This window comes from Elephas maximus, chromosome 5 (genome assembly GCF_024166365.1).
Source record: "Elephas maximus indicus isolate mEleMax1 chromosome 5, mEleMax1 primary haplotype, whole genome shotgun sequence".
In the NCBI taxonomy this organism is placed as follows: Eukaryota; Metazoa; Chordata; class Mammalia; order Proboscidea; family Elephantidae; genus Elephas; species Elephas maximus.
In genome coordinates this window covers 125,017,038-125,040,647 of record NC_064823.1, presented here as the reverse complement: position 1 = coordinate 125,040,647, position 23,610 = coordinate 125,017,038, and the positions used below count along the sequence as shown (strand labels likewise).

Sequence of the window (23,610 nt, the reverse complement as noted above, 5' to 3'; positions counted from 1 at the left end):
CCTCATCCTAGTAGCTTTATGGCTGCTTTGGATTTTGAGGCAACTTGCATATGTTCATGCGCCTATGGGGTTTCTTCTCTCCCCTTTCACAGGGGAGCAGGTCCTTTTTGAGCAGGTCCCAAGTGTCTGAAATCACTGGTTAGGAAAAAAATATACTAAATCACTCCATGCAGAGAACAAGTACCAAGTCCATATTCCGACTAGAATCTCCTGCCATAGCAGATAAGTCAAGCATAGTTGCAGTCAGCGAGATGATGTTTGGCTGGTTGTATCATCCTCTTCTGAAAGTTGGAGAGATGTATACTACACCATCCTGGTTTCCCATTAGTTCTCTGACAGCATCTCTCCATCACTGGCTGTGTTCGGAGCCCCATCACTAAACGCATGTTAGGAATACCTCAAAATTGTATCCATTCTTTAGAGTCATTTAAATGCCACTGCCATTATGATTTTCCTATCTCCTCCCATGCAGCCCCAAAATTGTATTTGCTATTGGAACTACGATTCAGGATGATGAATGGGCAACCTCATATAGAAATGAGGTCAAAAAGCATGTACCTCGAAAATGACTTTTTTAAAATAGTATTTCATTGTGTTTTTGGTGAAAGTTTACATAGAAAATCAGGTTCCCATTTGACAATTTCTACACAGATTGCTCAGTGACATTAGCTACATTTTTTGCAATGTATCAAAATTCTCATTGTGTTCTGGTTGTTCTGTTTTTAGTACTCTCGTTTCTGGTTGTTCTGTTTCTAGTACTCTCGTTTCTCGACCCCCTTTCTCATCTTTGCTTCAGGGTAATTGTTGACCTTTTGGTCTCATATAGACGATTTTTTAATGGAGCACTGTATTCATGCATAATATCCTTTATTTTGTATTGCAATCTGTTATTTCACTAAAAAATGACAGCACAGGATAACTGCAGTTCAGTTTTAGGGAGTATCTCAGGGCAATAGTCTCAAGCAGTCCTCTAGACTTAACTGGTCTAGTAAGTCAGGACTTTTTAAGAATGTAAGTTCTATTCCACATCTTTCTCCCATTCTTTCTATCAGAGTCCATCTATAAAATGACTTATTATTTCTCTTTACTCTCCATTTTTTGTCTTTATTCTCTCTACCTAAGAATGACAATCTTTTCTCAGTTTCAACTATCAATTTTACACAAAAAATTTTAAAATCTCTTCCGTCCATCCTTCTTTCTCCCATTTAACTCAACCCCACGCCCATACCTCAAGTCATCAAAGGGACATACAACTGTCGTGTAAGCACCTTGAACTTTAAAACTGAATTCATCACCCCTTGAAAACATATCCTCTCTAGATCTGTCCATTAAAATACCATTCTTCTAAAATCACATACTCTTTATTAAATAGGATATAACGGTCTTTGATTTGTGCTATCACATCTGCATAACTTTTCCTACATCTACAGTGTTAACTTGTCACCCAGCCCCACTCTCAACTTTGAATTCTATCCACATTGGCCTTTTTGAGGTTCTATGAACCTATGGTGTTTCTGATCAATTCAGAGCTTTTGCACATGCTATTTTCTCTGCAGCGAATATTCTTCATACCCATCTTCAGTTAGCTACTGTCTCCTCATCCTTCATGTCTCAGCATTAATATATGCTCCTGAAGAAAGCTTTTCTAATCAGCTGCCTCTCTCAGGCCCTCAGCCCTCACTAGGTCAGATCACCCTGATTTCAGGTAAAAGCAACCTAGAATTTTCCTTTAGAGCAATTACTAATGATTATGATGGAGATTTTATACTTATTTGTGTGACCATTTTATTAATGCAGTTTCCTTAACTAGACAGTGTATCCCATCTATTTTCTTCACCACCTTTCACAGAGTGGGTACTGTATAAACATTTTCTGAATAAATAAATCCCATGTGCAATTGGTTGCAATACCAAACTCCGACAGTTCTTCATTTTTACTATTTTTCTCAATTCACTTCTCTATCCCTTCCACTAAGCCTATACATTAATCTATAACCTAAGACATTAAGGTCTAGTTTACTGCAACACTCTGATTTGTCTCCCCACTTTTAGCTGGTTTTCATCTTAAACTTTCTTGCATATTATTGTTCAAATGTCATTCCGTTGGAAGAGATAAAGATTCACGGAGGAGGAGAACAAGGTGGGTTATGAAGTTTGCACAGGGTTTGACGGATGGCAATGCCTAGGGAGGTTCCAGGTAGAAGGGAAAAGACATGGGGGTGAAACACATAAAACATATTCAAATTTGGGAGAAATTAATTACAGAGAAGTACATGACATGATTAGCTTAACCAAAAAATAAAAATAAAAACCTAATAAATGTAGGTAGGTTAAATGGTCATATTAGGAAGAACAACTAAGTGCTCTAGGATTTGAGAAGAGATGACAGTGTCTTTGCTAGGCAGCCTATGAGGAGGGAAGGGGCACAGTACCTTTGTGAACAGTACAAGGGTCTCTCTACCTACAAATATGTAGTGGCTGAGACCAGAGCCTGGAAAATTTAGAATGTCCAAAAACATTTACACCTCATTCCTTACATCATGCATTATCCATGCTTAAATTTCAGTTGGCATAAGAATTAGAACTTATAAAAATACATCCTTAGCGACAGAATTAACTTTGTTGAATAAAGTATTACCATTAACCTATTTTTCAGTAGAGAAAAATCAGGCAGCATAGTAGGGAGAGAAGAATAAAAGTGATTTCTCCTTCATCTAGATCTCTTTAAAAAGATTAAAAAACAATTCCTTGAAGAAAAAAAAAATAGGTCACCTAGATGCCTATAATAATGATATTAAATTTAACAGGGCAGTACTTACAGAAGAGTAATAGATGAATAGTTAAATTACCCAGATATGAACAAATGCACTTCACAAACTAAATATGTCATTTTAACCTCAGGAAGTTCTAGTTTCTGTAACAACTCATTTACAATCTCTTATGAGATTCCAAGATAAATCTGATAATTTTTTTAACACAGTAGAGTTCATTTTACATTTCTTTTATAACAACACAAAATAGAGATAATATAGGAAAAAAAAATACTCAAATGACAACAAGCTCAAAAATAAATTCATTTTTCAAAGTATAAAATTTTCCTTAAGGAAAGAAATTTTAAAGCATTCCTTGAAGCCTGTAACATACAGATATCTAGATGAAGTCTGTCATTTACCTACCACTTCCAGACAACGAAATGACCACAGGGCAATTGTGCCCACACTGAGTGAGAATGGGGATGAGTTATATTTCTTAGCAGGTGATAAGACATCAAGGCTGTTGAGATAATACCATTTTCTGTGATACAATGGAAAAGTCCTTACAGAGACAATGATTGGGCAGTATTAAAGAAAATGGAACAAAATGAGGGGAGCAGATGAGTCTGCACATTTCCCTCCAGAGCACAAAACCACATGCTCTTCAAGCGCACATTTAAACATGAGAACACCCAACCACTCTGCCCACATAACCACTAAAGCTGCCAGATAGCAGCTATGGCCACAATTCTGCCTTCTGCTTCAATGGTCTTGAAATTCCCTCTTCTAAATCCACTGACCCATCCCTTTCCCCAGAAGGAGCACAACAAAAACAGAAACTCAACCTCCTTCTAGTAAACCCCCACTCCAGTATTTAGACTTTTTACCAAGAGGAAACCAATCATTTGGCAAGTAAACAGATAAAGTGACAAAAGAGACAAACTGAAACGACAAAAGTTTGATGTTAAGCTAAATGATCTGTAACAACTGATTTTAATACGGATTTTTTATCTCAATTTCAAACCAAGCCAGGGTCACTTTTATTCCATCAATGTCTAAGAATGCAATGAGAGAAGAACAGTCCAGTTGGACAGTTATTAGGAATTCTCTCTCCTCAACAAGGACAATAATACCACCAACACCAGAGCCTCAAGGCTAGGAAGCCTGTCTCACTCCATGAACTGTTTTCTTACTTATATCAATCAAACCAGAGAACGTAAGCTGCTGAAGAAAACCAGCAGTCAGATTCCATCAGATATGGTGACTACTTTGTATCCTCTCTTAATATTCACATGACCAAGCAAGCTACAATTATTAAAGCAGAAAACTAACTTTTAAAAATATTCATCCTCGACATCCAAGGCATAACAACCGGCCTCTGCTCACCTGGAGCAACAAAGGAAGAAGGAGAATCCAGAACAAGAGGAAGATATGGAATGTGCAGCTAATTGCCTCTGTGAAGAACTGCCTCCCTTGCCACAAGGCCAGAAGAACTGGTTGGTGTCCAGCAACCATTGCTGAACATGTTGATCAAAGATTCTACAGAAGAATCCTAATCAAAAGGGGGAGAAATGCAGAAGAGAATTTCAAATTCTCAAGGACTCCGGACTTTCTAGATCCACAGAGAGTAGATGAACCCCCAAAACTACTGGCCTGAAATAATCTTTAAACCTTTAACTAAAAATATCCGATGAAGTCTTCTTAAAACCAAACAACAATTTAGCTTAACTAGTAAGAAAGGTCTCCCTGAGCATTCTGCCCTTTTAAGAACTACGCATATGGGATCAAATTGACAACAGCAACTCGAAAGACTGGATAGGAACCTTAGGGGGCAAAGAATATATTTTAATGCAGGTAGAACAACTCAGAAAAGGAAGGTGAGAATGGTTGCACAACTCGAAGAATTATCAACTTCACTAAATTGTACCTATAGAAACTGTTGAATTGGTGTATGTTTTGCTATGTATATTCTCAACAACAAAATTAAAGAAAAAAAATTAACAACAAAAATAAATTGGACATAGAGCTACCACACGACTCAGCAATCCCAACCCTAGATGTATACCCAGAAGGCATGAAATCAGGACCAGAAACAGAAACCTGTACACCAATGTTCACTGCAGCACTTTTCAAAAGAGCCAAAGTTCATTTTGGATAAACATACTGTGGTATATACCTACAATGGAATATTACACAGCTGTAAAGAGAAATGATATGGACAGCATTGTGAAGAATGGGAATTCCAGAACACTTACTTGTGCTCATGAAGAACCGTTACATAGATCAAGATGCAGTTGTTCGGACAGAACAAGGGGATACTAATTCGTTTAAAGTCAGGAAAGGTGTGCATCAGGGTTGTATCCTTTCACCATACCCATTCAATCTGTATGCTGAGCAAATAATATGAGAAGCTGGACTATATGAAGAAGAACGTAGCATCAGGATTGGAGGAAGACTCATTTACAACCTGTGTTACACAGATTACACAACCTTGCTTACTGAAAGTGAAAAGGACTTGAAGCGCTTACTAATGAAGATCAAAGACCACAGCCTTCAGTATGGACTGCACCTCAACATAAAGAAAACAAAAATCCTCACAACTGGACCGAGGAGCAACATCATGATAAACAGAAAAGACTGAAGTTGTCAAGATTTCATTTTACTTGGATCCACAATCAACAGCCATGGAAGCAGCAGTCAAGAAATCAAACGACGCATTGCATTGGCTAAATTTGCTGCAAAGGACCTCTTTAAAGTGCTGCAAAGCAAAGATGTTACCTTGAAGACTAAAGTGCACCTAACCCAAGCCATGGTATTTTCAATCACATCATATGCATGTGAAAGTCGAACAATGAATAAGGAAGACCAAAGAACTGATGCCTTTGAATTGTGGTGTTGGCGAAGAATATTGAACATATCACGGACTGTCAAAAGAACGAACAAATCTGTCTTGGAAGAAGTACAACCAGAATGCTCCTTAGGAGCAAGGATGTGAGGCTGTGTCTTACATACTTTGGACATGTTGGCAGGAGGGATTAGTCCCTGGAGAGGGACATCATGCTTGGCAGAGTACAGGGTCAACGAGGTGGACTGATACAGTGGCTGCAACAATGAGCTCAAGCATAACAACAATTGTAAGGATGGTGCAGGACCGGGCGGTGTTTTGTTCTGTTGTTCATAGGGTTGCTATAAGTCAGAATTGACTCGACGGCACCTAACAACAACAAAGAGAAATGAAGTTCTGATGCATGCTATGACATGTACGAACCTTGAAAACATTACGCTGAGTGAAATAAGCCAGTTGCAGAAGGACATATATTATATGATCTCACTTATATAAAATAAGCAAATATATAGAAACCACAAATTAATAGTGGTTACCTCGACTCGAGGGCACTGGGTACCAAGGGTGGGAAGAAGGGTGAGAGGGGGAGCTCTTGCTTGGGGGATACTGAGTGTAAGTTAATGCTGGTGAAATACTATGGAAAAGGGAAGCAATAATGGCTCCACAACATGAAGAATGTGATCAATGTCACTGCATAGTAAATGCAGAAATTTTTGTATTGGTAAATGTTTTGGAGTGTACAGTTTCATCACAGTAAAAAAAGTTGAAAGATAATTTATCCCACCATATTGCAAATCACATTCAAATCTGATGCCTTATGTGGATCACTGTAAAATAAACACTAAGCAATTCTCTAAACCTTTTGAGAGCAGTGGTGATTCAGCCCAGAGCCCTGGTGGTGCTGTGGTTAAGAGCTACAGTGAGCTACAGTCAGTAGTTCGAATCCATCATCTGCTCCTTGGAAATCATACGGGTCAGCTCTACTCTGTCCTGTTGGGTTGCTCTAAGTCGGAACCAACTCAACGGCAAAGGGTTTGGTTTTTGTGTTTGTTTTTGGTGGTTCAGAGGTAGAATTTTTGTCTTCCATGAGGGAGGCATGGGTGTAATTCCAGGTTAATGCACCCCAACACAGCCATCACCCTTCTGTTGGTAGAGGCTTGTGTGTCACTTTTATGTTAAACAGGTTTCAGTAGAGCTTCCAGGCAAAGATTGACTAGGAAAAAAGGCTGGGGATCTACATCTGAAAATCAGCCAGTGAAAACCAGTGCAAAGGTCTACTCCCGTTGTGCATGAGCTCCCATCATGCATGGGATCACCATGAGTTGGGGGCTGACTCTGTGGCAACTGACAACAAAAAAACTTTTTATTCTTAGCACCATAACACACTGATGTTGCAGTGTGTGTTAGTTACTTTCTTTTGAAAGGCACATACTCTTATGGCCTGCAGCACTGAAAATACAAGTGAAGTGGAGTCTAAATCTCTATTCAGGTTACAATTATCACTAATATAAGGCAGTAGAACCATCACTCATCTGTCAGTTTGTCATACGGGGGTGGCTTGGGGGTTACTGTGATGCTGGAAGCTATACCACCTGTATTTTAAATACCAGCAGGGTTGCCCATGGTAGACAGGTTTCAGAAGAGCTTCTAGACAAAGACAGATAGGAACGTGGACCTGGTGATCTACATCTAAAAACAAATAGACCACTGAACACCTTCTGAATAGAAGCAGAACACTGTCTGATTTCCTGCTGGAAGAAGAGCACCTCAGTTTGGAAGGCACTCAAAATTTGACTGGGGAAGAGCTGCCTCCTCAAAGTAGAGTCAAACTCAATGATGTAGATAAAGAAAAGCTTTCTGGACCTTCATTTACTGATGTGGCACAACACAAAATGAGAAGGAACAACTGCAAACATACAGTAATAATTGGAATGTGGAACATACAAAGTCATGTCAAAAATGATATGGAACACACAAAAGATCTATATCCTAGGCATTAATAAGCTGAAATGGACTGGTATTGGCCATTCTGAATTAGACAAACATATCGCCTCCTATGCAGGGAAAGACGAATTGAAGAGGAATGGCGTCACGCTCATCATTAAAAAGAACATCTCAACATTTATCCTGAAGTACAACTCTGACAGTGATAGGATAATATCCATTCGCCTACAAGGAAAACCAGTTAATATGACTATTATTCAAATTTATACACCAACTACTAAGGCCAAATATGAAAAAATTGAAAATTTCTACCAACTTCTACAGTCTGAAATTGACCAAACATGCACTCAATATGTATTTATAATTACTGGTGATTGGAATACATGAGTCGGAAAGAAGGTTTGGTAGCCGGAAAATATGGCACTGGTAATAAAAACGATGCTGGAGATCACATGATAGACTTTTAAAAGACCAACAACTTATTCACTGCAAATAAGTTTTTTCAACAATATAAATGGCGGCTATACACGTTTACCTCGCCGGGGGGAATACACAAGTATCAAATTGACTACATCTGTGGAAAGAGACAACAGAGAAGCTCAATATCATCAGTCAGAACAAGGCCAGGGACAGACTATGGAACAGACCATCAATTGCTCCTATGCAAATCCAACTTTAAACTGAAGGAAATGAAAACAACTCCATGAGAGCCAAACTACAACCTTGAGTATATCTCACCTGAATTTAAAGACCATTTCAAGAATAGATTTGATGCACTGAACACTAATGACCAAAGACCAGAGCAGTTGTGGGAAGACATTAAGGACATCATACGTGAAGAAAGCAAAAGGTCATTAAAAGGAAAGGAAAGAAAGAAAAGACCAAAACGGCAGTCAGAAGACACTCTGAAACTTGCTCTTGAACTTAAGAGTAGCTAAAGAGAATGGAAGAAATGATCACAGATTTCAAAGGGCAGCTTGAGGAGACAAAGTATAATAATGAAAAAATGTGCAAAGAGCAGGAGCTGGAAAACCAAAAGGGAAGAACATGCTCGACATTTCTCAAGCTGAAATAACTGAAGAAAAAATGCAAGCCTCAAGTTGCAATACTGAGGATTGTATGGGCAAAATAATGAATGACAGAAAGCATCAAAAGAAAATGGAAGGAATACACAGAGTCACTGCACCAAAAAGAACTGACTGACATTCAACCATTTTAGGAGGTAGCATATGATCAAGAGCCAATGGAAGTGAAGGAAGAAGTCCAGGCTGCACTGACAGCATTGGCAAAAAACAAGGCTCCAGGAATTGGAGCAATTAAGATGTCTGGACAAACAGATTCAATGTTGGAAGTGCTCACTCATCTATGCCTAGAAATTGGGAAGACAGCTACCTGGCCAACTGACTGGAAGAAATTCACACTTGTTCCCATTCCAAAGAAAGGTGATCCAAATGAATGTGGAAATTATCAAACTATATCATTAATATTACGCACAAGTAAAATTTTGAAGATAATTCAAAAACAGTTGCAGTAGTATATCAACAAGAAATTGCCAGAAATTCAGACAAGATTCAGAAGAGGAGGTGGAAAGAGGGATACCCCTGCTGATGTCAGATGGATCTTGGCTGAAAAGTAGAAAATACCAGAAAGATGTTTACCTGTGCTTTATTGACTATGCAAAAGCATTCAATTGTCTGGATCATAATAAATTATGGATAACACTGTGAAAAATGGGAACTCCAGAACACTCGATTGTGCTCATGAGACACCTGTACATAGACCAAGAGGCGGTCATTTGAACAAAACGAGGGGATACAGAGTGGCTTAAAATCAAGAAAGGTGTGTGGCAGGGGTGTATCCCTTCCCTCTACTTATTCAATCTGTATGCTGAACAAATAATTCTAGAAGCTGGACTATATGAAGAAGAATGTGGCATCAGGATTGGAGGAAGATTCATTAATCTGGAATATGCAGATGACACAACCTTGCTTGCTGAAAGCAAAGAGGACTTGAAACACTAACTGATGAAGATGAAAAATTACAGCTTTCAGTATGGATTACACCTCAATATAAAGAAAACAAAAATCCTCATAACTGGACCAGTAAGCAACATCATGATAAACAGAAAAGATATTGAAGTTGTCCAGAATTTCATTTTACTTGGATCCACAATCAACTCCCATGACAGCAGCGGTCAAGAAATTAAATGACATGCTGCATTTGGCAAATCTGATGTAAAAGACCTCTTTAAGGTGTTAAAACACAAAGATGTAACTTTGAGGACTAACGTACACTTGACTCAATCTATGTATTTTCAGTCACCTCATATGCACGCAAAAGATGGACAGTGAATAAGGAAGGCTGAAGAAGAACTGATCCCTTTGAAGAATATTGAATAAACCACGGACTGCCAAAACAAACAAATCTGTCTTGGAAGCAGTACAGCCAGAATACTCCTTGGAATCAAGGATGGCAAGACTTCACCTCATGTACTTTGAACATGTTATCAGGAGGGCCCAGTCCCTGGAGAACGACATCCTGAATGGTAAAGTAGAGAGTCAGCAAAAAAGAGGAAGACCCTCAACGAGATGGGCTGACACAGTTGCTGCAACAATGGACTCAAACATAGTAATGACTGTGAGGATGGTACAGGACTGGGCAGTGTTTCTTTCTGTTGTACATAGGGTTGCTGTGAGTTGGAACCAACTCAATGGCACCTGACAACAACAGGCAGTAGAAATCTAAATCATAAGAAAATGATGTTAGAATACAGGGTATAAATACAGAAGAATATGGTTAAAAGTTAAAGTTAACATGTTAAGATCATAAAATCATCTAATTTTCATCTAAAATATGCTACATTGATTTGTTCTAAATTTTTATTTAAAAAATTTTCAAACATAAAAATGGAAAGAATAGATAACTAACATCTATATATCCTAATCCTTTACCTAGATTCTACAATTGTTATTATCTTCAATTGTTTTATTTAACTATGCCTGAGTTCAGATAGGTGCCCTGGTGGCATAGTGGTTAAGAGCTATGGCTGCTAACCAAAAGGTCGGTAGTTCAAAATCTACCAGCCGCTCCTTGGAAACTCTATGGGGCAGTTATAGTCTGTCCTAAAAGGTTGCTGTGAGTCAGAATGGACTCAATGGAGATGGGTATTTTGGTTTTTGGTGTTCAGATACACACACGTATTTGCAAACATATACACACACACGTACATATTTATCTAACATTTGAAAAAAGTTGCAGACATGATTACGCTTCTTTAAATACTTTAGCCTACATCCAAGAATGATAACATCAACCCCTGAGATAGCCATAATTAATTATCACACACAGGAAAATTAACAATACTTTCAGAATAATTTATAATATCTAGTTGAAATTGACTCGAAGTCAATTGATTTGGTTTTGGCTTTTAGTCTATATTCAAATTTTCCAACTGACTCTATTTTTTCAAACCATGATCCAATGAAGTTTCTTCATGCATTGCACTGTGGAGTCATTATTGTATGCTTAATCAAACACATGTGAAATGAAATTTAGATCTTTTAAGTACATTCGATTGTTATTATGGTATATTTAAGAAGTCTTGGTGTCAAAGTGGTTAAAAAGCCCGGCTGCTAACTGAAAAGTCAGAGGTTTGACTGCTCCATGGGAGAAAGATGTGGCAGTCTGCTTCTGTAAAGACTACAACCTGGGAAACCCTATGGGGCAGTTCATCTGTGTCCTATAGGATCTCTATGAGTCGAAACCAACTCTATGGCAACGGGTTTTTTGTTTTTATGGTATATTCAGTGAAACACACGCAAAATCAAATTCAGATCTTTTTCCCTTCCTCCAAAATGCATATGCCTTTAAGATAAAGAAGAATATAGCTTCATGGAAAATCAAGTCAACAAGGTACCTAAGTGTTGTTACAACTAATGGTGTAGGTAAAGCATAAATTTAGGGAGTTCTGTCTCCTGGTTTCTATTATTTGAATATGAAGTTTTGTGTTGGAGCTAAATAGGTCATGGAGGGAGAGGTAGAGCAGAAAGCCTGCAATTTTTGTTTGTTTCTAGTCATACTGTCTCACAAAATATGAAATCTTCATTTTAAGTATCACATAAAATAGGTCAATTTTTATAAAGAACTCTAGGCTTCAAAACTTGTAATCCAACAATCTAAACCAAAAAAAAAAAAAAATTTTTTTTTTAATTCTCGATCCTGTGTTTGGACAAAGAGAAAGAGAGAAAAACAAAAAGAACATTTTTCTAATGAAACCTGAGACATGATACAGCTCTGAACATGTCATTCTCAGCAAGACTCAACTGTCTAAAGAATGTATTTCAACTACCCTCATGTAATATTCAAGGTTCTCAATGAGCTCTAACTCCACACAGCTTCCTCAGCTTCATCTCCCACAAGTCTCCTTCATAATATTCTTCAGTCAGAAAGATCTAGTCGGTTCTACCACATATGGTCCACATTTTCGCAAGTGGGCATCTCATTCGTATTATCCTTGTTGCTTAGCAGGTCCTATTCTCTCCAGTTTCTATACGTACAAACATTCTCCTTTCTTTACGACCCAGAACAAATGAAATTTCATGCAAGAAGCCTTCCCAGTTGTTCTATCACCTCTACCTGAGTAAGAAGCAATCTAATCTACTTGCTTTGCCATTTTCTACCTGTGGTGTCATTTTATATATATTCCTTGTTGTTCTCTAGGATAAAGGCAACTTCTTATTCACCTTTATATTCCTTATAGTAGTTCATACAGTTTATAAAAGTCATTGGTGGAGCCCTGGTGGGCAGCAGTTAAGTGGCTGGCTGCTAACCGAAAGGTCAGTGGTTCGAACCCACCAGCCGCTCTGCGAGAGAAAGATGTGGCAGTCTGCTTTCGTAAAGACTGACTTGGAAACCTTATGGAGCAACTCTACTCTGTTAGATATATTAAAAAAAAAAAAAATCTGTTAGATATATAAGTAAAAGAAATTCCAAGTATTATATGACTCAGGGAAAAGTTAAACTATGAAAAGACTAAGTATGTTTTACCTTATTCAAATTCTTTTCGTGTTGATAAACTACCTGCTATTCTTGAGAGCCAAAATGCGTGATTAGTTTACTGAAGTACCCTTAATATACTTAAAGAAATTCTTGAAAACTGTAAAATGCACTTACCTTCTCATTATTGTAATAAGAAATGCTCAGGCCATCAAATTTCACCCATCTCTTCTGAAACATGCGCTTTCTGTAAAATATATGAAATTGTTGCTTTATGTTCACGTACCACGAACTTGCACTTGAAATGCAATGTAATGTCATCATGTTCAATACTTTCCCAATTGCTATTCAATGGTAGAAAATAAGAAGCTATGATGATGTATAGCTTTGGCAATGGTACAATGACACTTTATAATCAGTTGACCGAGGTATTAGAAATATGACACACGATACATTGAACAGTGTTATCTACATTTATACAGCTGAGTGTAAAACAAAGTGTGGTCAGAAGCACTGACGCTGCATCTATTTTCCTGCTTGGAGATAATCCTTTAATAACGATAATATGAGTTTTCATCCCTCATTAAGTTTATGGCATTTTTTTCATTTTATTTTTTACTTTGAAGCATGAATAGTATTTTCCTAAAATAACAAAGCTTTGTCAATGGGTTGACATAAATAAAGTGATTTAATTTCAATTAAATAAGCCAAAACAGCCCTGTCCAAGTACAGGAAATCGTTTATAATTATTCAAAATTTGTTGAAATAAGTAGTTTTTTCAAAAGGGGTCATAAGTACGGCAAATGCAACAGTTAAAGTGATAACCGGCATGATAAACAAAGCAAAATAATATAATCTTATGTTTCCTATTGTAGGCTGAAAAGAAAAAAAAAAAAAACTATTTTGCTGACTTTTTAAGGAAAGAGTACAGACCATTTCTGTTTGGGCCTAGGTTTTTTTGTTTGTTTTGTTTTATTTTTAAATTTCCCCTCCCTGGTCAGACAGTCCTACAGGTTTTGAACATCCTGTCCTCTGCATGGCTCTCCATGTGGACTGATATGATATAGACACTTCAGCCTTTAACAAAGATATTTGAAAGTTTCATTTAAATAAGTCTTCTCTAAACAAATAGGTAAACATCAACCATATCTCTCTCTCTCTCTTTTTTTTTTTTTCTTATGCAGTTTTCTAACATGTTTAAGACAAAGATTGGATAAAACTTTCTGTGGCTTTCAGAAGATTTTCAAGATAAAAAAGAACTTGAGGTAGTATGGAGAACTTGTCTTCCAGGCTGCTTCCTGAGTATCACATGTCTATTACTCAAGGGAAATCTAGAGAGGCTCCCCCGTTAATTACTGATACATTTATTTTCCTTAAGATAAAATTATAACAAAACTGATCAAATGGGGAGAATTTTCAAAGTTCATCAGCACAGCCATCAAGCTTACATTTAAGCACTGAATTAATTATGAACTAATAAGAACATGTAACATATAACAACTACTACCTACCAGCCTTCTTTCCGTGTTATTCCTTCAACTTTTTGCTGCTTTTTAACTTCCCTTGGCCTATCTACATAGGGAGCCCTGGTGGCACAGTAGTTAAGAGCTCAGGCTGCTAACCAAAAGATTATCAGTTCAGATCCACCAGCCACTCCTTGCAAATCCTACGCGGTAGTTCTACTCTGTCCTATAGGGTTGCCACTGAGTCAGAATCGACTCGATGGCAACGAGATTGGTTTTTTTTGGTTTTGGCCTATCTGTAAGGTATTTTCTTAACACAGCAACATGCAACAGTATCACAGACATCTAGGTTTTACTTCTTCTAGAAATCCAAAGGTTCTTCAAAATCCCAGCACTCAGCAAACATAATAAATGTACCTTGAATAAATCACTTTGCACTTATTTCATATTTATTTCTGTCATACTTTACAATGCTATCAAATCGATTCCCACTCATGGCAACACTATGTGTTGCAGAGTAGAACTGTGCTCCATAGGGTTTTAAAGGCTGTGGCCTTTCAAAAGTAGACTGCCAGGCCTTTCTTCCAATGTACCTGGGGGGGGTGTTGAGCCACTAACCTTTCAGTTAGTAGTCAAGCAACTAACTTCTTGCACCACCTAGTGACTCCTCTGTCATACTCTGTAATTCCTTAAATCTATATTTTGTTTTCGGCACCCCCTTGCATCATGAAGGTGGTAAACTAGAGCTTAGCAGTACATACAGTCTTTCATTTTAAAATAAAATTAATCAACATCTGTGGGGAGAGAAAAGCCTTAGGGCCTTCCATTACCCCCTCTATTCCCTCTGCTAACTCCTTTGCCTTTCAGAGCGCCACCTAAGCCATCTATTCAGAAATGTCTTCCCTGTTCCAAAGCAAATCCCAAAGTTATTCTCTCTCAAAGCACCTTTTGCTCTTCTTCACAGCACTAAACACAATCTCTCATTATACACACTTAACTTGCTTTATGTCTGTATCCTACACCAGGCCTTAAGCTTTACAAGGACAAAGTCCAAGAACGTTTCATTCTCCACTGTATGATCAGCAAATACACAGAGACAAATATGGCACTAATTTTTTTCTGAAGGAATGAGTGACGTGATTAAGCACAATTCCTTTAGCAATATGTACAGAATGATACGCAAATAAAACCTTCAACGACCAGCACTCAAGTAGTCAGCATCTTTTAAAAAAAAAAAAGTTAGGAAGGCAGGATTGCTTCAGAAAACTTAAGAGTTAAATTCAAAGTTTCAAAACCTACAGCAAAAAAAAAAAAAAAAAGGTTTAACATCTACTTTAACATGTCTTACTTAAGATTATTTAATTGCAGCTGCTTGGACTCGTAAAGCTTTCTCAGAATTTTGTCACCATCTGGAAAGATGGTTTGAGGTCTGTATTAGTTTCCTAGGAAACCCTGGTGGAGTAATGGTTAAGTGCTACGGCTGCTAGCCCAAGGGTCGGCAGTTCAAATCCGCCAGGCGGTCCTCGGAAAGTCTATGGGGCAGTTCTACTCTGACCTGTAGGGTCGCTATGAGTCCCAATCAACGCGATAGCACTGCGTTTGGTTTGGTTTTTTGGTTTATTAGTTTCCTAAGGCTACAGAAATGAATTAACACAAACTTAGTGGCTTCAAACAACAGAAATTTATTCTCTCCCAGTTTTGGAGGCTAAACTCTGAAATCAAGGTGTCAGCAGGGGTGTGCTCCCTCTGAAGGCTCTAGGGAAGAATCTTTCCTTTCCTCTCACCTAGCTTCTGGTAGTAGCTGGCAATCTTTGGTGACCCTTGGCTTCTTAGTAGCATCACTCCAATCTCTGCCTTGGTCTTCACTTGGCCGCCTTCCCTGTTTGTCCTTTCCTCTACTTATACAGTAGGAGTAACTGTGATTTAGGGCCCATGCTAATCCAGTAGGACCTAATTTTAACTTAATTAATTTTATCTGCCAAGATCCTATTTCCAAAAAAAGGTCATATTCAGAGGTCCTGGGAAGACATGAAATGGGGGGGGGGGGGGGCAGCATTCAAGGTCTAAGGCATTCAGGAGTTTAGCATTCATACCCCCAGAAAAATGAGAAAAGGAAAAGGGAGGACAGACATCTCAATATTTGTCAGGCCACCATCTGACTAGGTAATGTCTCATGTGTCACATCGATGCCGCAAAGGGCACGCTCCACTCCTGTTTAAGGAAAGCCAGCCAAAATCTCAACCCATGAGAGGCTCAGCTCCTAAGATATTCTCCCAACCATTTTCATTTTCTCAACTGCCTAAGTAAATATTAAATGTGTTCAGCCATTTTAACTCAGTATTTTTAAGAGATTATTGAATCTCTCTAATATTCTGGTTAAGTGCTTGGATGCTAACCAAAAGGTTGGCGGTTCAATCCCACTTGGCAGCTTCACAGGAGAAAGACCTGGCAACCTGCTTCCATAAAGATTACAGCCTAGAAAACCCTATGTGGGAGTTCTACTCTGTCACATGGGGTCGCAAGAGTGGAAATCAGCTCAGCACCTAACAACAATAATAATTCGTGGACAAGACAAATCCCTGCCTGCAAATAAACGGAATGAGAGGCCACACATGGCGTACGTAGCAGCTGGACAGAGCTACTCTGCAACCCTACCAGCAAAATTTATTTCTCCTGTTAATATTTAGCCATCCAGTCATCAAATTTTGTGGGACACCTCATCCGTGAACACTACCCTGTGCTGTTCATTCTGCCTCCTTTCAGTTCCTCTTTCCTGCCTCATGGCCTTCCTGTACATTATTTTCTCTGCTTGGGATGCTCCCTGACTGCTCTTGACATGGCTAGTTCCTTCTCATCCCTCAGGTCTCAGATTAAAAGTCAATCCCTCCAAGTGGCCAATACTGACCACCACATAGCTCCTTCAGGTCCCACTGTCCTTTTCCTCCATTTCTTTACTTAATGACACTTAGCAGAATTTGTAATTATACAGTTGTTTTGCTTCATCTGTCTCCCATACCAGATTCTAAGATCCTTAACGGGAGACATCATTTGTTTTGCTTATCTATGTAAAACCACTGACGACCACGAGGCCTCCTGTATAAAGTGAGCTTAGTAAATGAATCAATGAATACATTTCCTACTAAAAATACTTACTCAAATTTGTATTTTTAATACATACAAATTAAAAATTTTAACTGCTAAAACACTTCATCCTTAGTTCCATTATTTTTTTGTTCAAGTACTAAAAATCAGACTTTTTTAATATAACGAAGTAAAAACTTTGTAAAACTATGTTGTTGCGAAAGAATAAATCAGAGCCAACAGAAAGCTTGAAATATTCATCATTAATTTCCATGGAATTTTTAATATATTAGGATTTTTTTAATTTTTTAATTTAGTTCTTTATAATATACATCCACAATACATTCCTACTGAAAAATGCAAATTAAATAATTCAAGATGTTTCTGAATTAATTTATATAAACATTAAATAATCTATTTTGCTCATTAGATGTGTTACTATTCTATTACACCCACTCCTCACTTATTGACAGGGTTAGGTTCCAAAGACCGGGTCATTATTGGGAAATAGGCATTATGTGAGAGTCAGGCCCCATCTTTGACACCCGTGTCCCTCCCCCATCAGGCACCCCTGGTGTGGCTCGACATGGGCATGGCGTGGTGGGGTCCCCCCTTCTCCTCTACACCTTCCACATCACCACAAAGCTTGTGGGGGTTGGGTGGTGGTGGTGGTTGTCAGGGGTTGCCTGCTGCCTCCAGATCAGCAGAGGCCCACCATCACCTGGCCAACATCCAGGCCTTCGCAGGGATCCCCGCATCTCGCCTCTCTACCTTCCTGCTTAGTCAGCCCCATAGGTGGGCCTCAGTGGCTGGTGGCTCTAGGGCCTGCAGACGGTTGAGGCGCTGCACCTAGGCCTGGCAGAGGCTAGGCAACTGACAGGGAAATCTCTTTGGAAGAAGAGACTTCTAAGCTCCCAGCACAACTCCTGCAGCCCCGGCTCCAGTCACCTCCTTGCCACCCCACCCCTCCCCCCGCCCACCACCACAGGTCCAGCCTGGCTCCAACTCCCGATCTGGGTAATATGGACTACTGACTGCCCAAGCGGCCTCACTCTCTCTCATAAACCTCCTCTTCCTTCTCCCCAACTCACCTCCGCTGGTTCATGCCCAAAATAGTCAACTAGATTTTTTTCTAGTGTGGTAAATGTGAAATAGCAGATAAGGATGTAGACCACAAGTGAGGAGTAGGTGTAGTTATTTTCTGCAAATGAATTTCAATACTAAATTCTAATTCAGTTACTTACAGGTGAGAACTTATACTAAGATCCTTTCTCACAATATTATTCCCCCTTCTATCAAATGAAAACTTAGATTTTACATTGGTAAACCTACAAATTTATCAAAATTTCAATTAAATAATAACAAGCAGATCCTGAGAAGGACTGTACTTCTAAATGCCAGTATAAAATTTTAAATGAATAAATATTGGTGAACACCAGATATTTAAGTATTATCTTTTTTCTGTGCAAGGGCTAAATACTTCTCTCATGTACATATAAAAATCTATGAAGTATCAGGCAACTAATTCCACTGGAATTGTATACAACTAATCTATAACATACAATTAGAAGTTTACAAAATATTTTAAAAGCCTTCTCTGAAGTAAGTTATGCCTTTTCCTGAAACTTTAATTAACAGTTTAATTTTCTTAATAAACTTTTTTTTAAAAAAGAGACAAAGTATAAAACAAATGTCATCCTAGCCAGTGTTACTACTATCACAAGCTATAAATCAAATCTAAAATAATCAATCATTATTGTACAGAGAAGAGATTTAAAGCCTTAGTCAAAAAAGCACTTATTTGGCACTTGGTAATAAAATTCATAAACAAACCAAAACAAACCCTTTGCTGTCAAGTCAATTCTGACTCATAGCAACCCTACAGGACAGAACAAAACTTCCCTATAAGATTTCCAGGAGTGGATGGTGGATTCAAACTGCTGATCTTTTGGTTAGCAATCTGAGCTCTCAGTAATAAAAACTGCACTTATATTGCGCTGTGTTCCAGGCACTGTTCTAAGCCATATACAAATATTAACTCTTTCAATCTTCAAAGCAACCATAGAAAACAGCAATATTATTACCCCTATTTTTATTATACAGATAAAGATAAAGAGGTGCTGGAAGGTTAAATAACTTGCCCAAGTCATGCAGTTACTAAAGGGCATATCTGTGATTCAAATCCAGGCAGTCTGGTCCCCACGTCTGTGCCCTTCATCACTATGCAAAACTGCTAGGACATTTTAGAGATGCATCTTGGACATCCCTTCAGGTAGCAGTAACATCTGGTTGCTATACATTTTTACATGTGACCTCAATTTTACAAGGTGCTTCAGAATCACTTCGGGAGAAGAGGTGAAGCACACATGTGTTAGCCTGGGTTTTATCTCATTTTGTTTTTAGGATTCTGAGGGAAATATTTCTTTAAGAAGCTTTTTTAGAATAATTTATAAGGCTTGTGCAGTACTATTGAACGGATTTCTATAAACTCTTCCCTTGAGCTCTAGAAGGGTAGGTGGCGTAGTTTCAAAAGCTTTCATAAATACAGCTCACCACCTGGTTATCAGTTTTTGTTGTCTCAAAAATGCTTATATTAAAATTTTTTTAAAAACAGTGCATACACACACAATAAAATCTCTATGTAAGAAGTACTCATGCAGATGCGCTCATGTTTAATTTCATTCCTAAGTGCCAACAGAGTTTTTTAAAAGGCTGTATCTTTTAGCTTTAGTGGAAAAAAAAAATTCCCCAGATCTAGCAAGCTTGCCAACCAGTGACATATTCATTTAAGATGGTACAGGCTATCAAACTGTCATCCTTAAAAATCATGTGACTGGAATGAACCTCTAAGGTTCTAAGCCAATTATACACTTCTTACTAATCATGGTATTAAATCACTGCAAACATATTTCTCGGTGAGTCTTAACAAGCTCTAAGGAAAAAAAATATCAACATGCTGGTCCAGATTCACCTTCTATGCTTATATAATCCTAAAGAATTGTATGCATATTTCATTCTATTCTTATCTCTAGCCATAACTAGTCTCAATTTTTTTTAGAACTACTACAAGCTTCAAAAGTATGGATTTTCGTTAATCTAATTATTATTTTTTTAATTTATCCAATTATTCATTTTACCTAATTACCCCTATATGAAACTTTAAATTGATATTATATAGTGATGGAGTGTCTTATCTAGATAAATGCAGGAAATTATTAAAATATATCTATAAAATGCCAACATTTTCTAACCAATGTTGCATATCGTTTTCCTCATTTTTAAGCAAACCAAAGTGATAATTTCCAAGATAATATGAAGAAAAATGAGTTGGGGCCAAAAAAAAAAAAATTCCCTTTTATCCCAGCTTCCAGCTCTGCTATACCTAACCCTCTCAAATAAGAAGAAAGAAAAAAAAAAAGTTATTTAAGATAAAATTCTAGATACTACAAGGACTTTGGGGAGTTAATGATAAAGACTGAACTTCAATGCGTGACTATCAAATTTTAAAGTTCTCTCAAAGAGTTCACTCAGCCCTTACACGATGTGGTATATGAAAAAGATATATTAAAAGATCCACACCTCTATATTTATGGAATAATACTCTGTAAAATAGCCAACATGAAGCAAGCTTATACTTAGGATGATGAACTGAAAACCTGCTTTCACTTCTACTGCCCCCAAAACTTCACTAAGAAGACAGCAAATGATTAAAGAATAAATAAGCATCTATAAATCAACACTGAAATGAAGCCAGAAAAGTAGACAACAGTAACAATATTTAGAAATCTGAAAAGCAGAATGAGAAATAAGGACTGACTCAGCAAACTTCACAGATCTGACTGCTAAGCCAGCAACAAATCCAGTTGAGAGTAAAGGCAATTTACCCCTCAAAAACCAGAAAGTCTCAGGAAACAGGGGTACCAACTAAGTCTGGAAGTGACTATCAAGGTAAAAAGAAAAAAAAAAAATAATTTGCCATTGGGTGGATTCCAATTCAAGGTGAGGGGGCCTGAAAAGTATAGGAAAATTTGTTGAAAGGCAGTTTAAGAGGTGAACCTGCACCCCAATTACCACTCCATTCCAATACCCCTTTTCTCAGGAAGCCTCAAGGAGCTGTGCTTTACCCAAAGGAAAGAGAGAAAAATAAAATAAATAAAAGACAATGACAAGAGATTCAGAAAAGACAAAAACACTGGACAGAGGCATGGAGAATCTGCAGGATGACAGAGAGAAGATCCCAGGACGCTAGTTCTGCAACAGGCCTGGGAACCAACTATCTCGAACTAAACAACCGTTCTTACGAGGCTCTAGTATCATAAACTGATAGATATATGTATTTGTAGTTAGTTGAGATTTACACTTCTGAGGAGGAAGTTTTGCATGAATCAATGATAAGTTTATGAAAAACTAAGCAAACAAAAAAATTGGCAATTATTAATTCCAAGGAAAACTAAAAGCTAGTGGCATAGTGGTTAAGTGCTACGGCTGCTAACCGAAAGGTCCGCAGTTCGAATCCACCAGGCGCTCCTTGAAAACTACGGGGCAGTTCACTCTGTCCCATAGGGTCACTCTGAGTCGGAATCGACTTGACGGCAATGGGTTTGGTTTCAGTTTTTTGCCATGGCTCAACTATGAATAGCATTTATATAGTCATAAAATTATAAAAGTAAATATAGATGTTGTTATTGCTGTTAAGCACCACTGAGTTGGTTCTGACTCATAGCGACCTTATAGAACAGAGAACTGCCCCATAGGGTTTCCAAGCAGCGGCTGGTGGCTTCGAACTACCAACCGTTTGTTTAGCAGCAAACTGTTAACAACTGTGCCACCAGGAAGCCCTGGCACTTGGTTAGCTCAGCTGCTAGCCAAAAGATCAGCTGTTCAAATCCACCAGCTCCTCCTTGGAAACCCTACGGGGCAGTTCTACTCCGTCCTATAGGGTCGCTATGAGTTGGAATCAACTCGACAGCAATGGGAAATAGAGATATAACCTAAATATTTTATTTATATATGACTATGGAAACCCTGGTGGCATAGTGGTTAAGTGTTATGGCTGCTAACCAAAGGGTTGGCAGTTCGAATCTGCCAGATGCTCCTTGGAAACTCTATGGGGCAGTTCTGCTCTGTCCTATAGGGTCACTATGAGTCAGAATCGACTCGACGGCACTGGGTTTGGTTTTGGTTTGGTTTATAACTATATTGGGAGGATGATAGAGGGGAACTGTGTCTCTGGTGGAAAGGATGAAGAAGGCAGTATGGAAAAAAGAATAAACATTATCTTCCATGGTGGTTACATCAACAGTCAATTCCTAACACTAAAAAGTCAAAAAGAATCAGTATAAAAATATTATGAAGATATATAAAGTAAATACCAAAAGAAACTACTAAAAGAGTTGAAGGTGGCTGCCTCTTTTGAAGAAGTGGGAGAGAAAGAAAAGCTGTTTTTTTTTTTTTTTTTTAATAAACCATGGAGAACTTTCTGAAACTTTAAACTATGTGCTTTCATACCAACCAAAAAAACCTTAATTTTAATATTTCAATGTGAACACACAATTTATATTTCTCAGGGGAAGAAGTGACTAGAACTCACTTTCCGTAACATTAACAAAGGTCACCTGCAATAAAACGAAGCTTGTTTGGACAGAAAGGAAATTAAGGTTAATTGAGCACCAATTACGTGTCAGGTCCAATGTTAGTTACTTTTTCAAATTATCCCGTAATCTCGTTCTTCCACTTTCATGTGGGAAATGAAGTTCTGAGAAACTGAGTCATCCAACAAATGAAAGATGTAATGAGTAACTTCAGTCTCTCATTAAAACCCCCTTATTCACTTCTCTGCAGCTATACTCACTGCAAGAAATTAGCTATGTTAGTTTAATAAAGACTCAAACAGAGTATTTTTCTTCAAACGATAAAAAAAAAAATTTAAGCTTTTCGTTTGCTTCATATGATCTGTGTTCAAGTCATTCATGATTTGAGAAATGACAAAATAATTTGTCAGTATATAAAGGTACTTTTTATCAGGGATTTAAGATTTGACTTTAAGTTTAAAAAGGTGACTGATGAATAGGTAAAGACTTGCCCACTTTCCACAACACTTGCCTTTGACTAAAAGACCAGCCAAAGGATAGTAATATCACAAGGCTTGATGCCTTCAGGCCTGTGTAACCAGGAAGGGAACTGGGCCACTAAAGCATCCCTGCAGGCTCTGGACACTGGCTGGGAAATCAGTCACTGACTAAGCCATGAACAGTGTAAGCTCTGATCTCCCACGAAGATGTGGGCTACTGGCTTCTGGGTGGTCTGTGATTTACAGCAGTTGTCTAGGATTTGACCTTTTCTTGGTGTTTGACCACTGGTTTTTTCATTTGTCCTGATTATCTGTGGAACACAAACACGTAATTCACTGACAGTTTCTTCCTCCTGGTTCTAGAGCCCACGCTTCAATAAAATAACCCCAACCTCCATTTTAGTTTCAAGCCCTGTTCTCCATCTCTTCAGCCATTTGGATACAACCAACCTCAGTGTCT

General features: G+C 38.1%; 1 protein-coding gene across 4 annotated transcripts in view; it reads right to left on the bottom strand.

Annotated features, from left to right (window-relative positions):
• Positions 1-23,610, bottom strand: part of ARAP2 (ArfGAP with RhoGAP domain, ankyrin repeat and PH domain 2) — a 247,799-nt gene that overhangs the window by 160,554 nt on the left and 63,635 nt on the right. For all 4 annotated transcript variants that reach the window (XM_049886379.1, XM_049886382.1, XM_049886381.1 and 1 more), the window contains exon 7: positions 12,714-12,783. In XM_049886379.1, the coding sequence (XP_049742336.1) occupies positions 12,714-12,783 (70 nt within the window). The remainder of the gene's footprint in view (positions 1-12,713; positions 12,784-23,610) is intronic.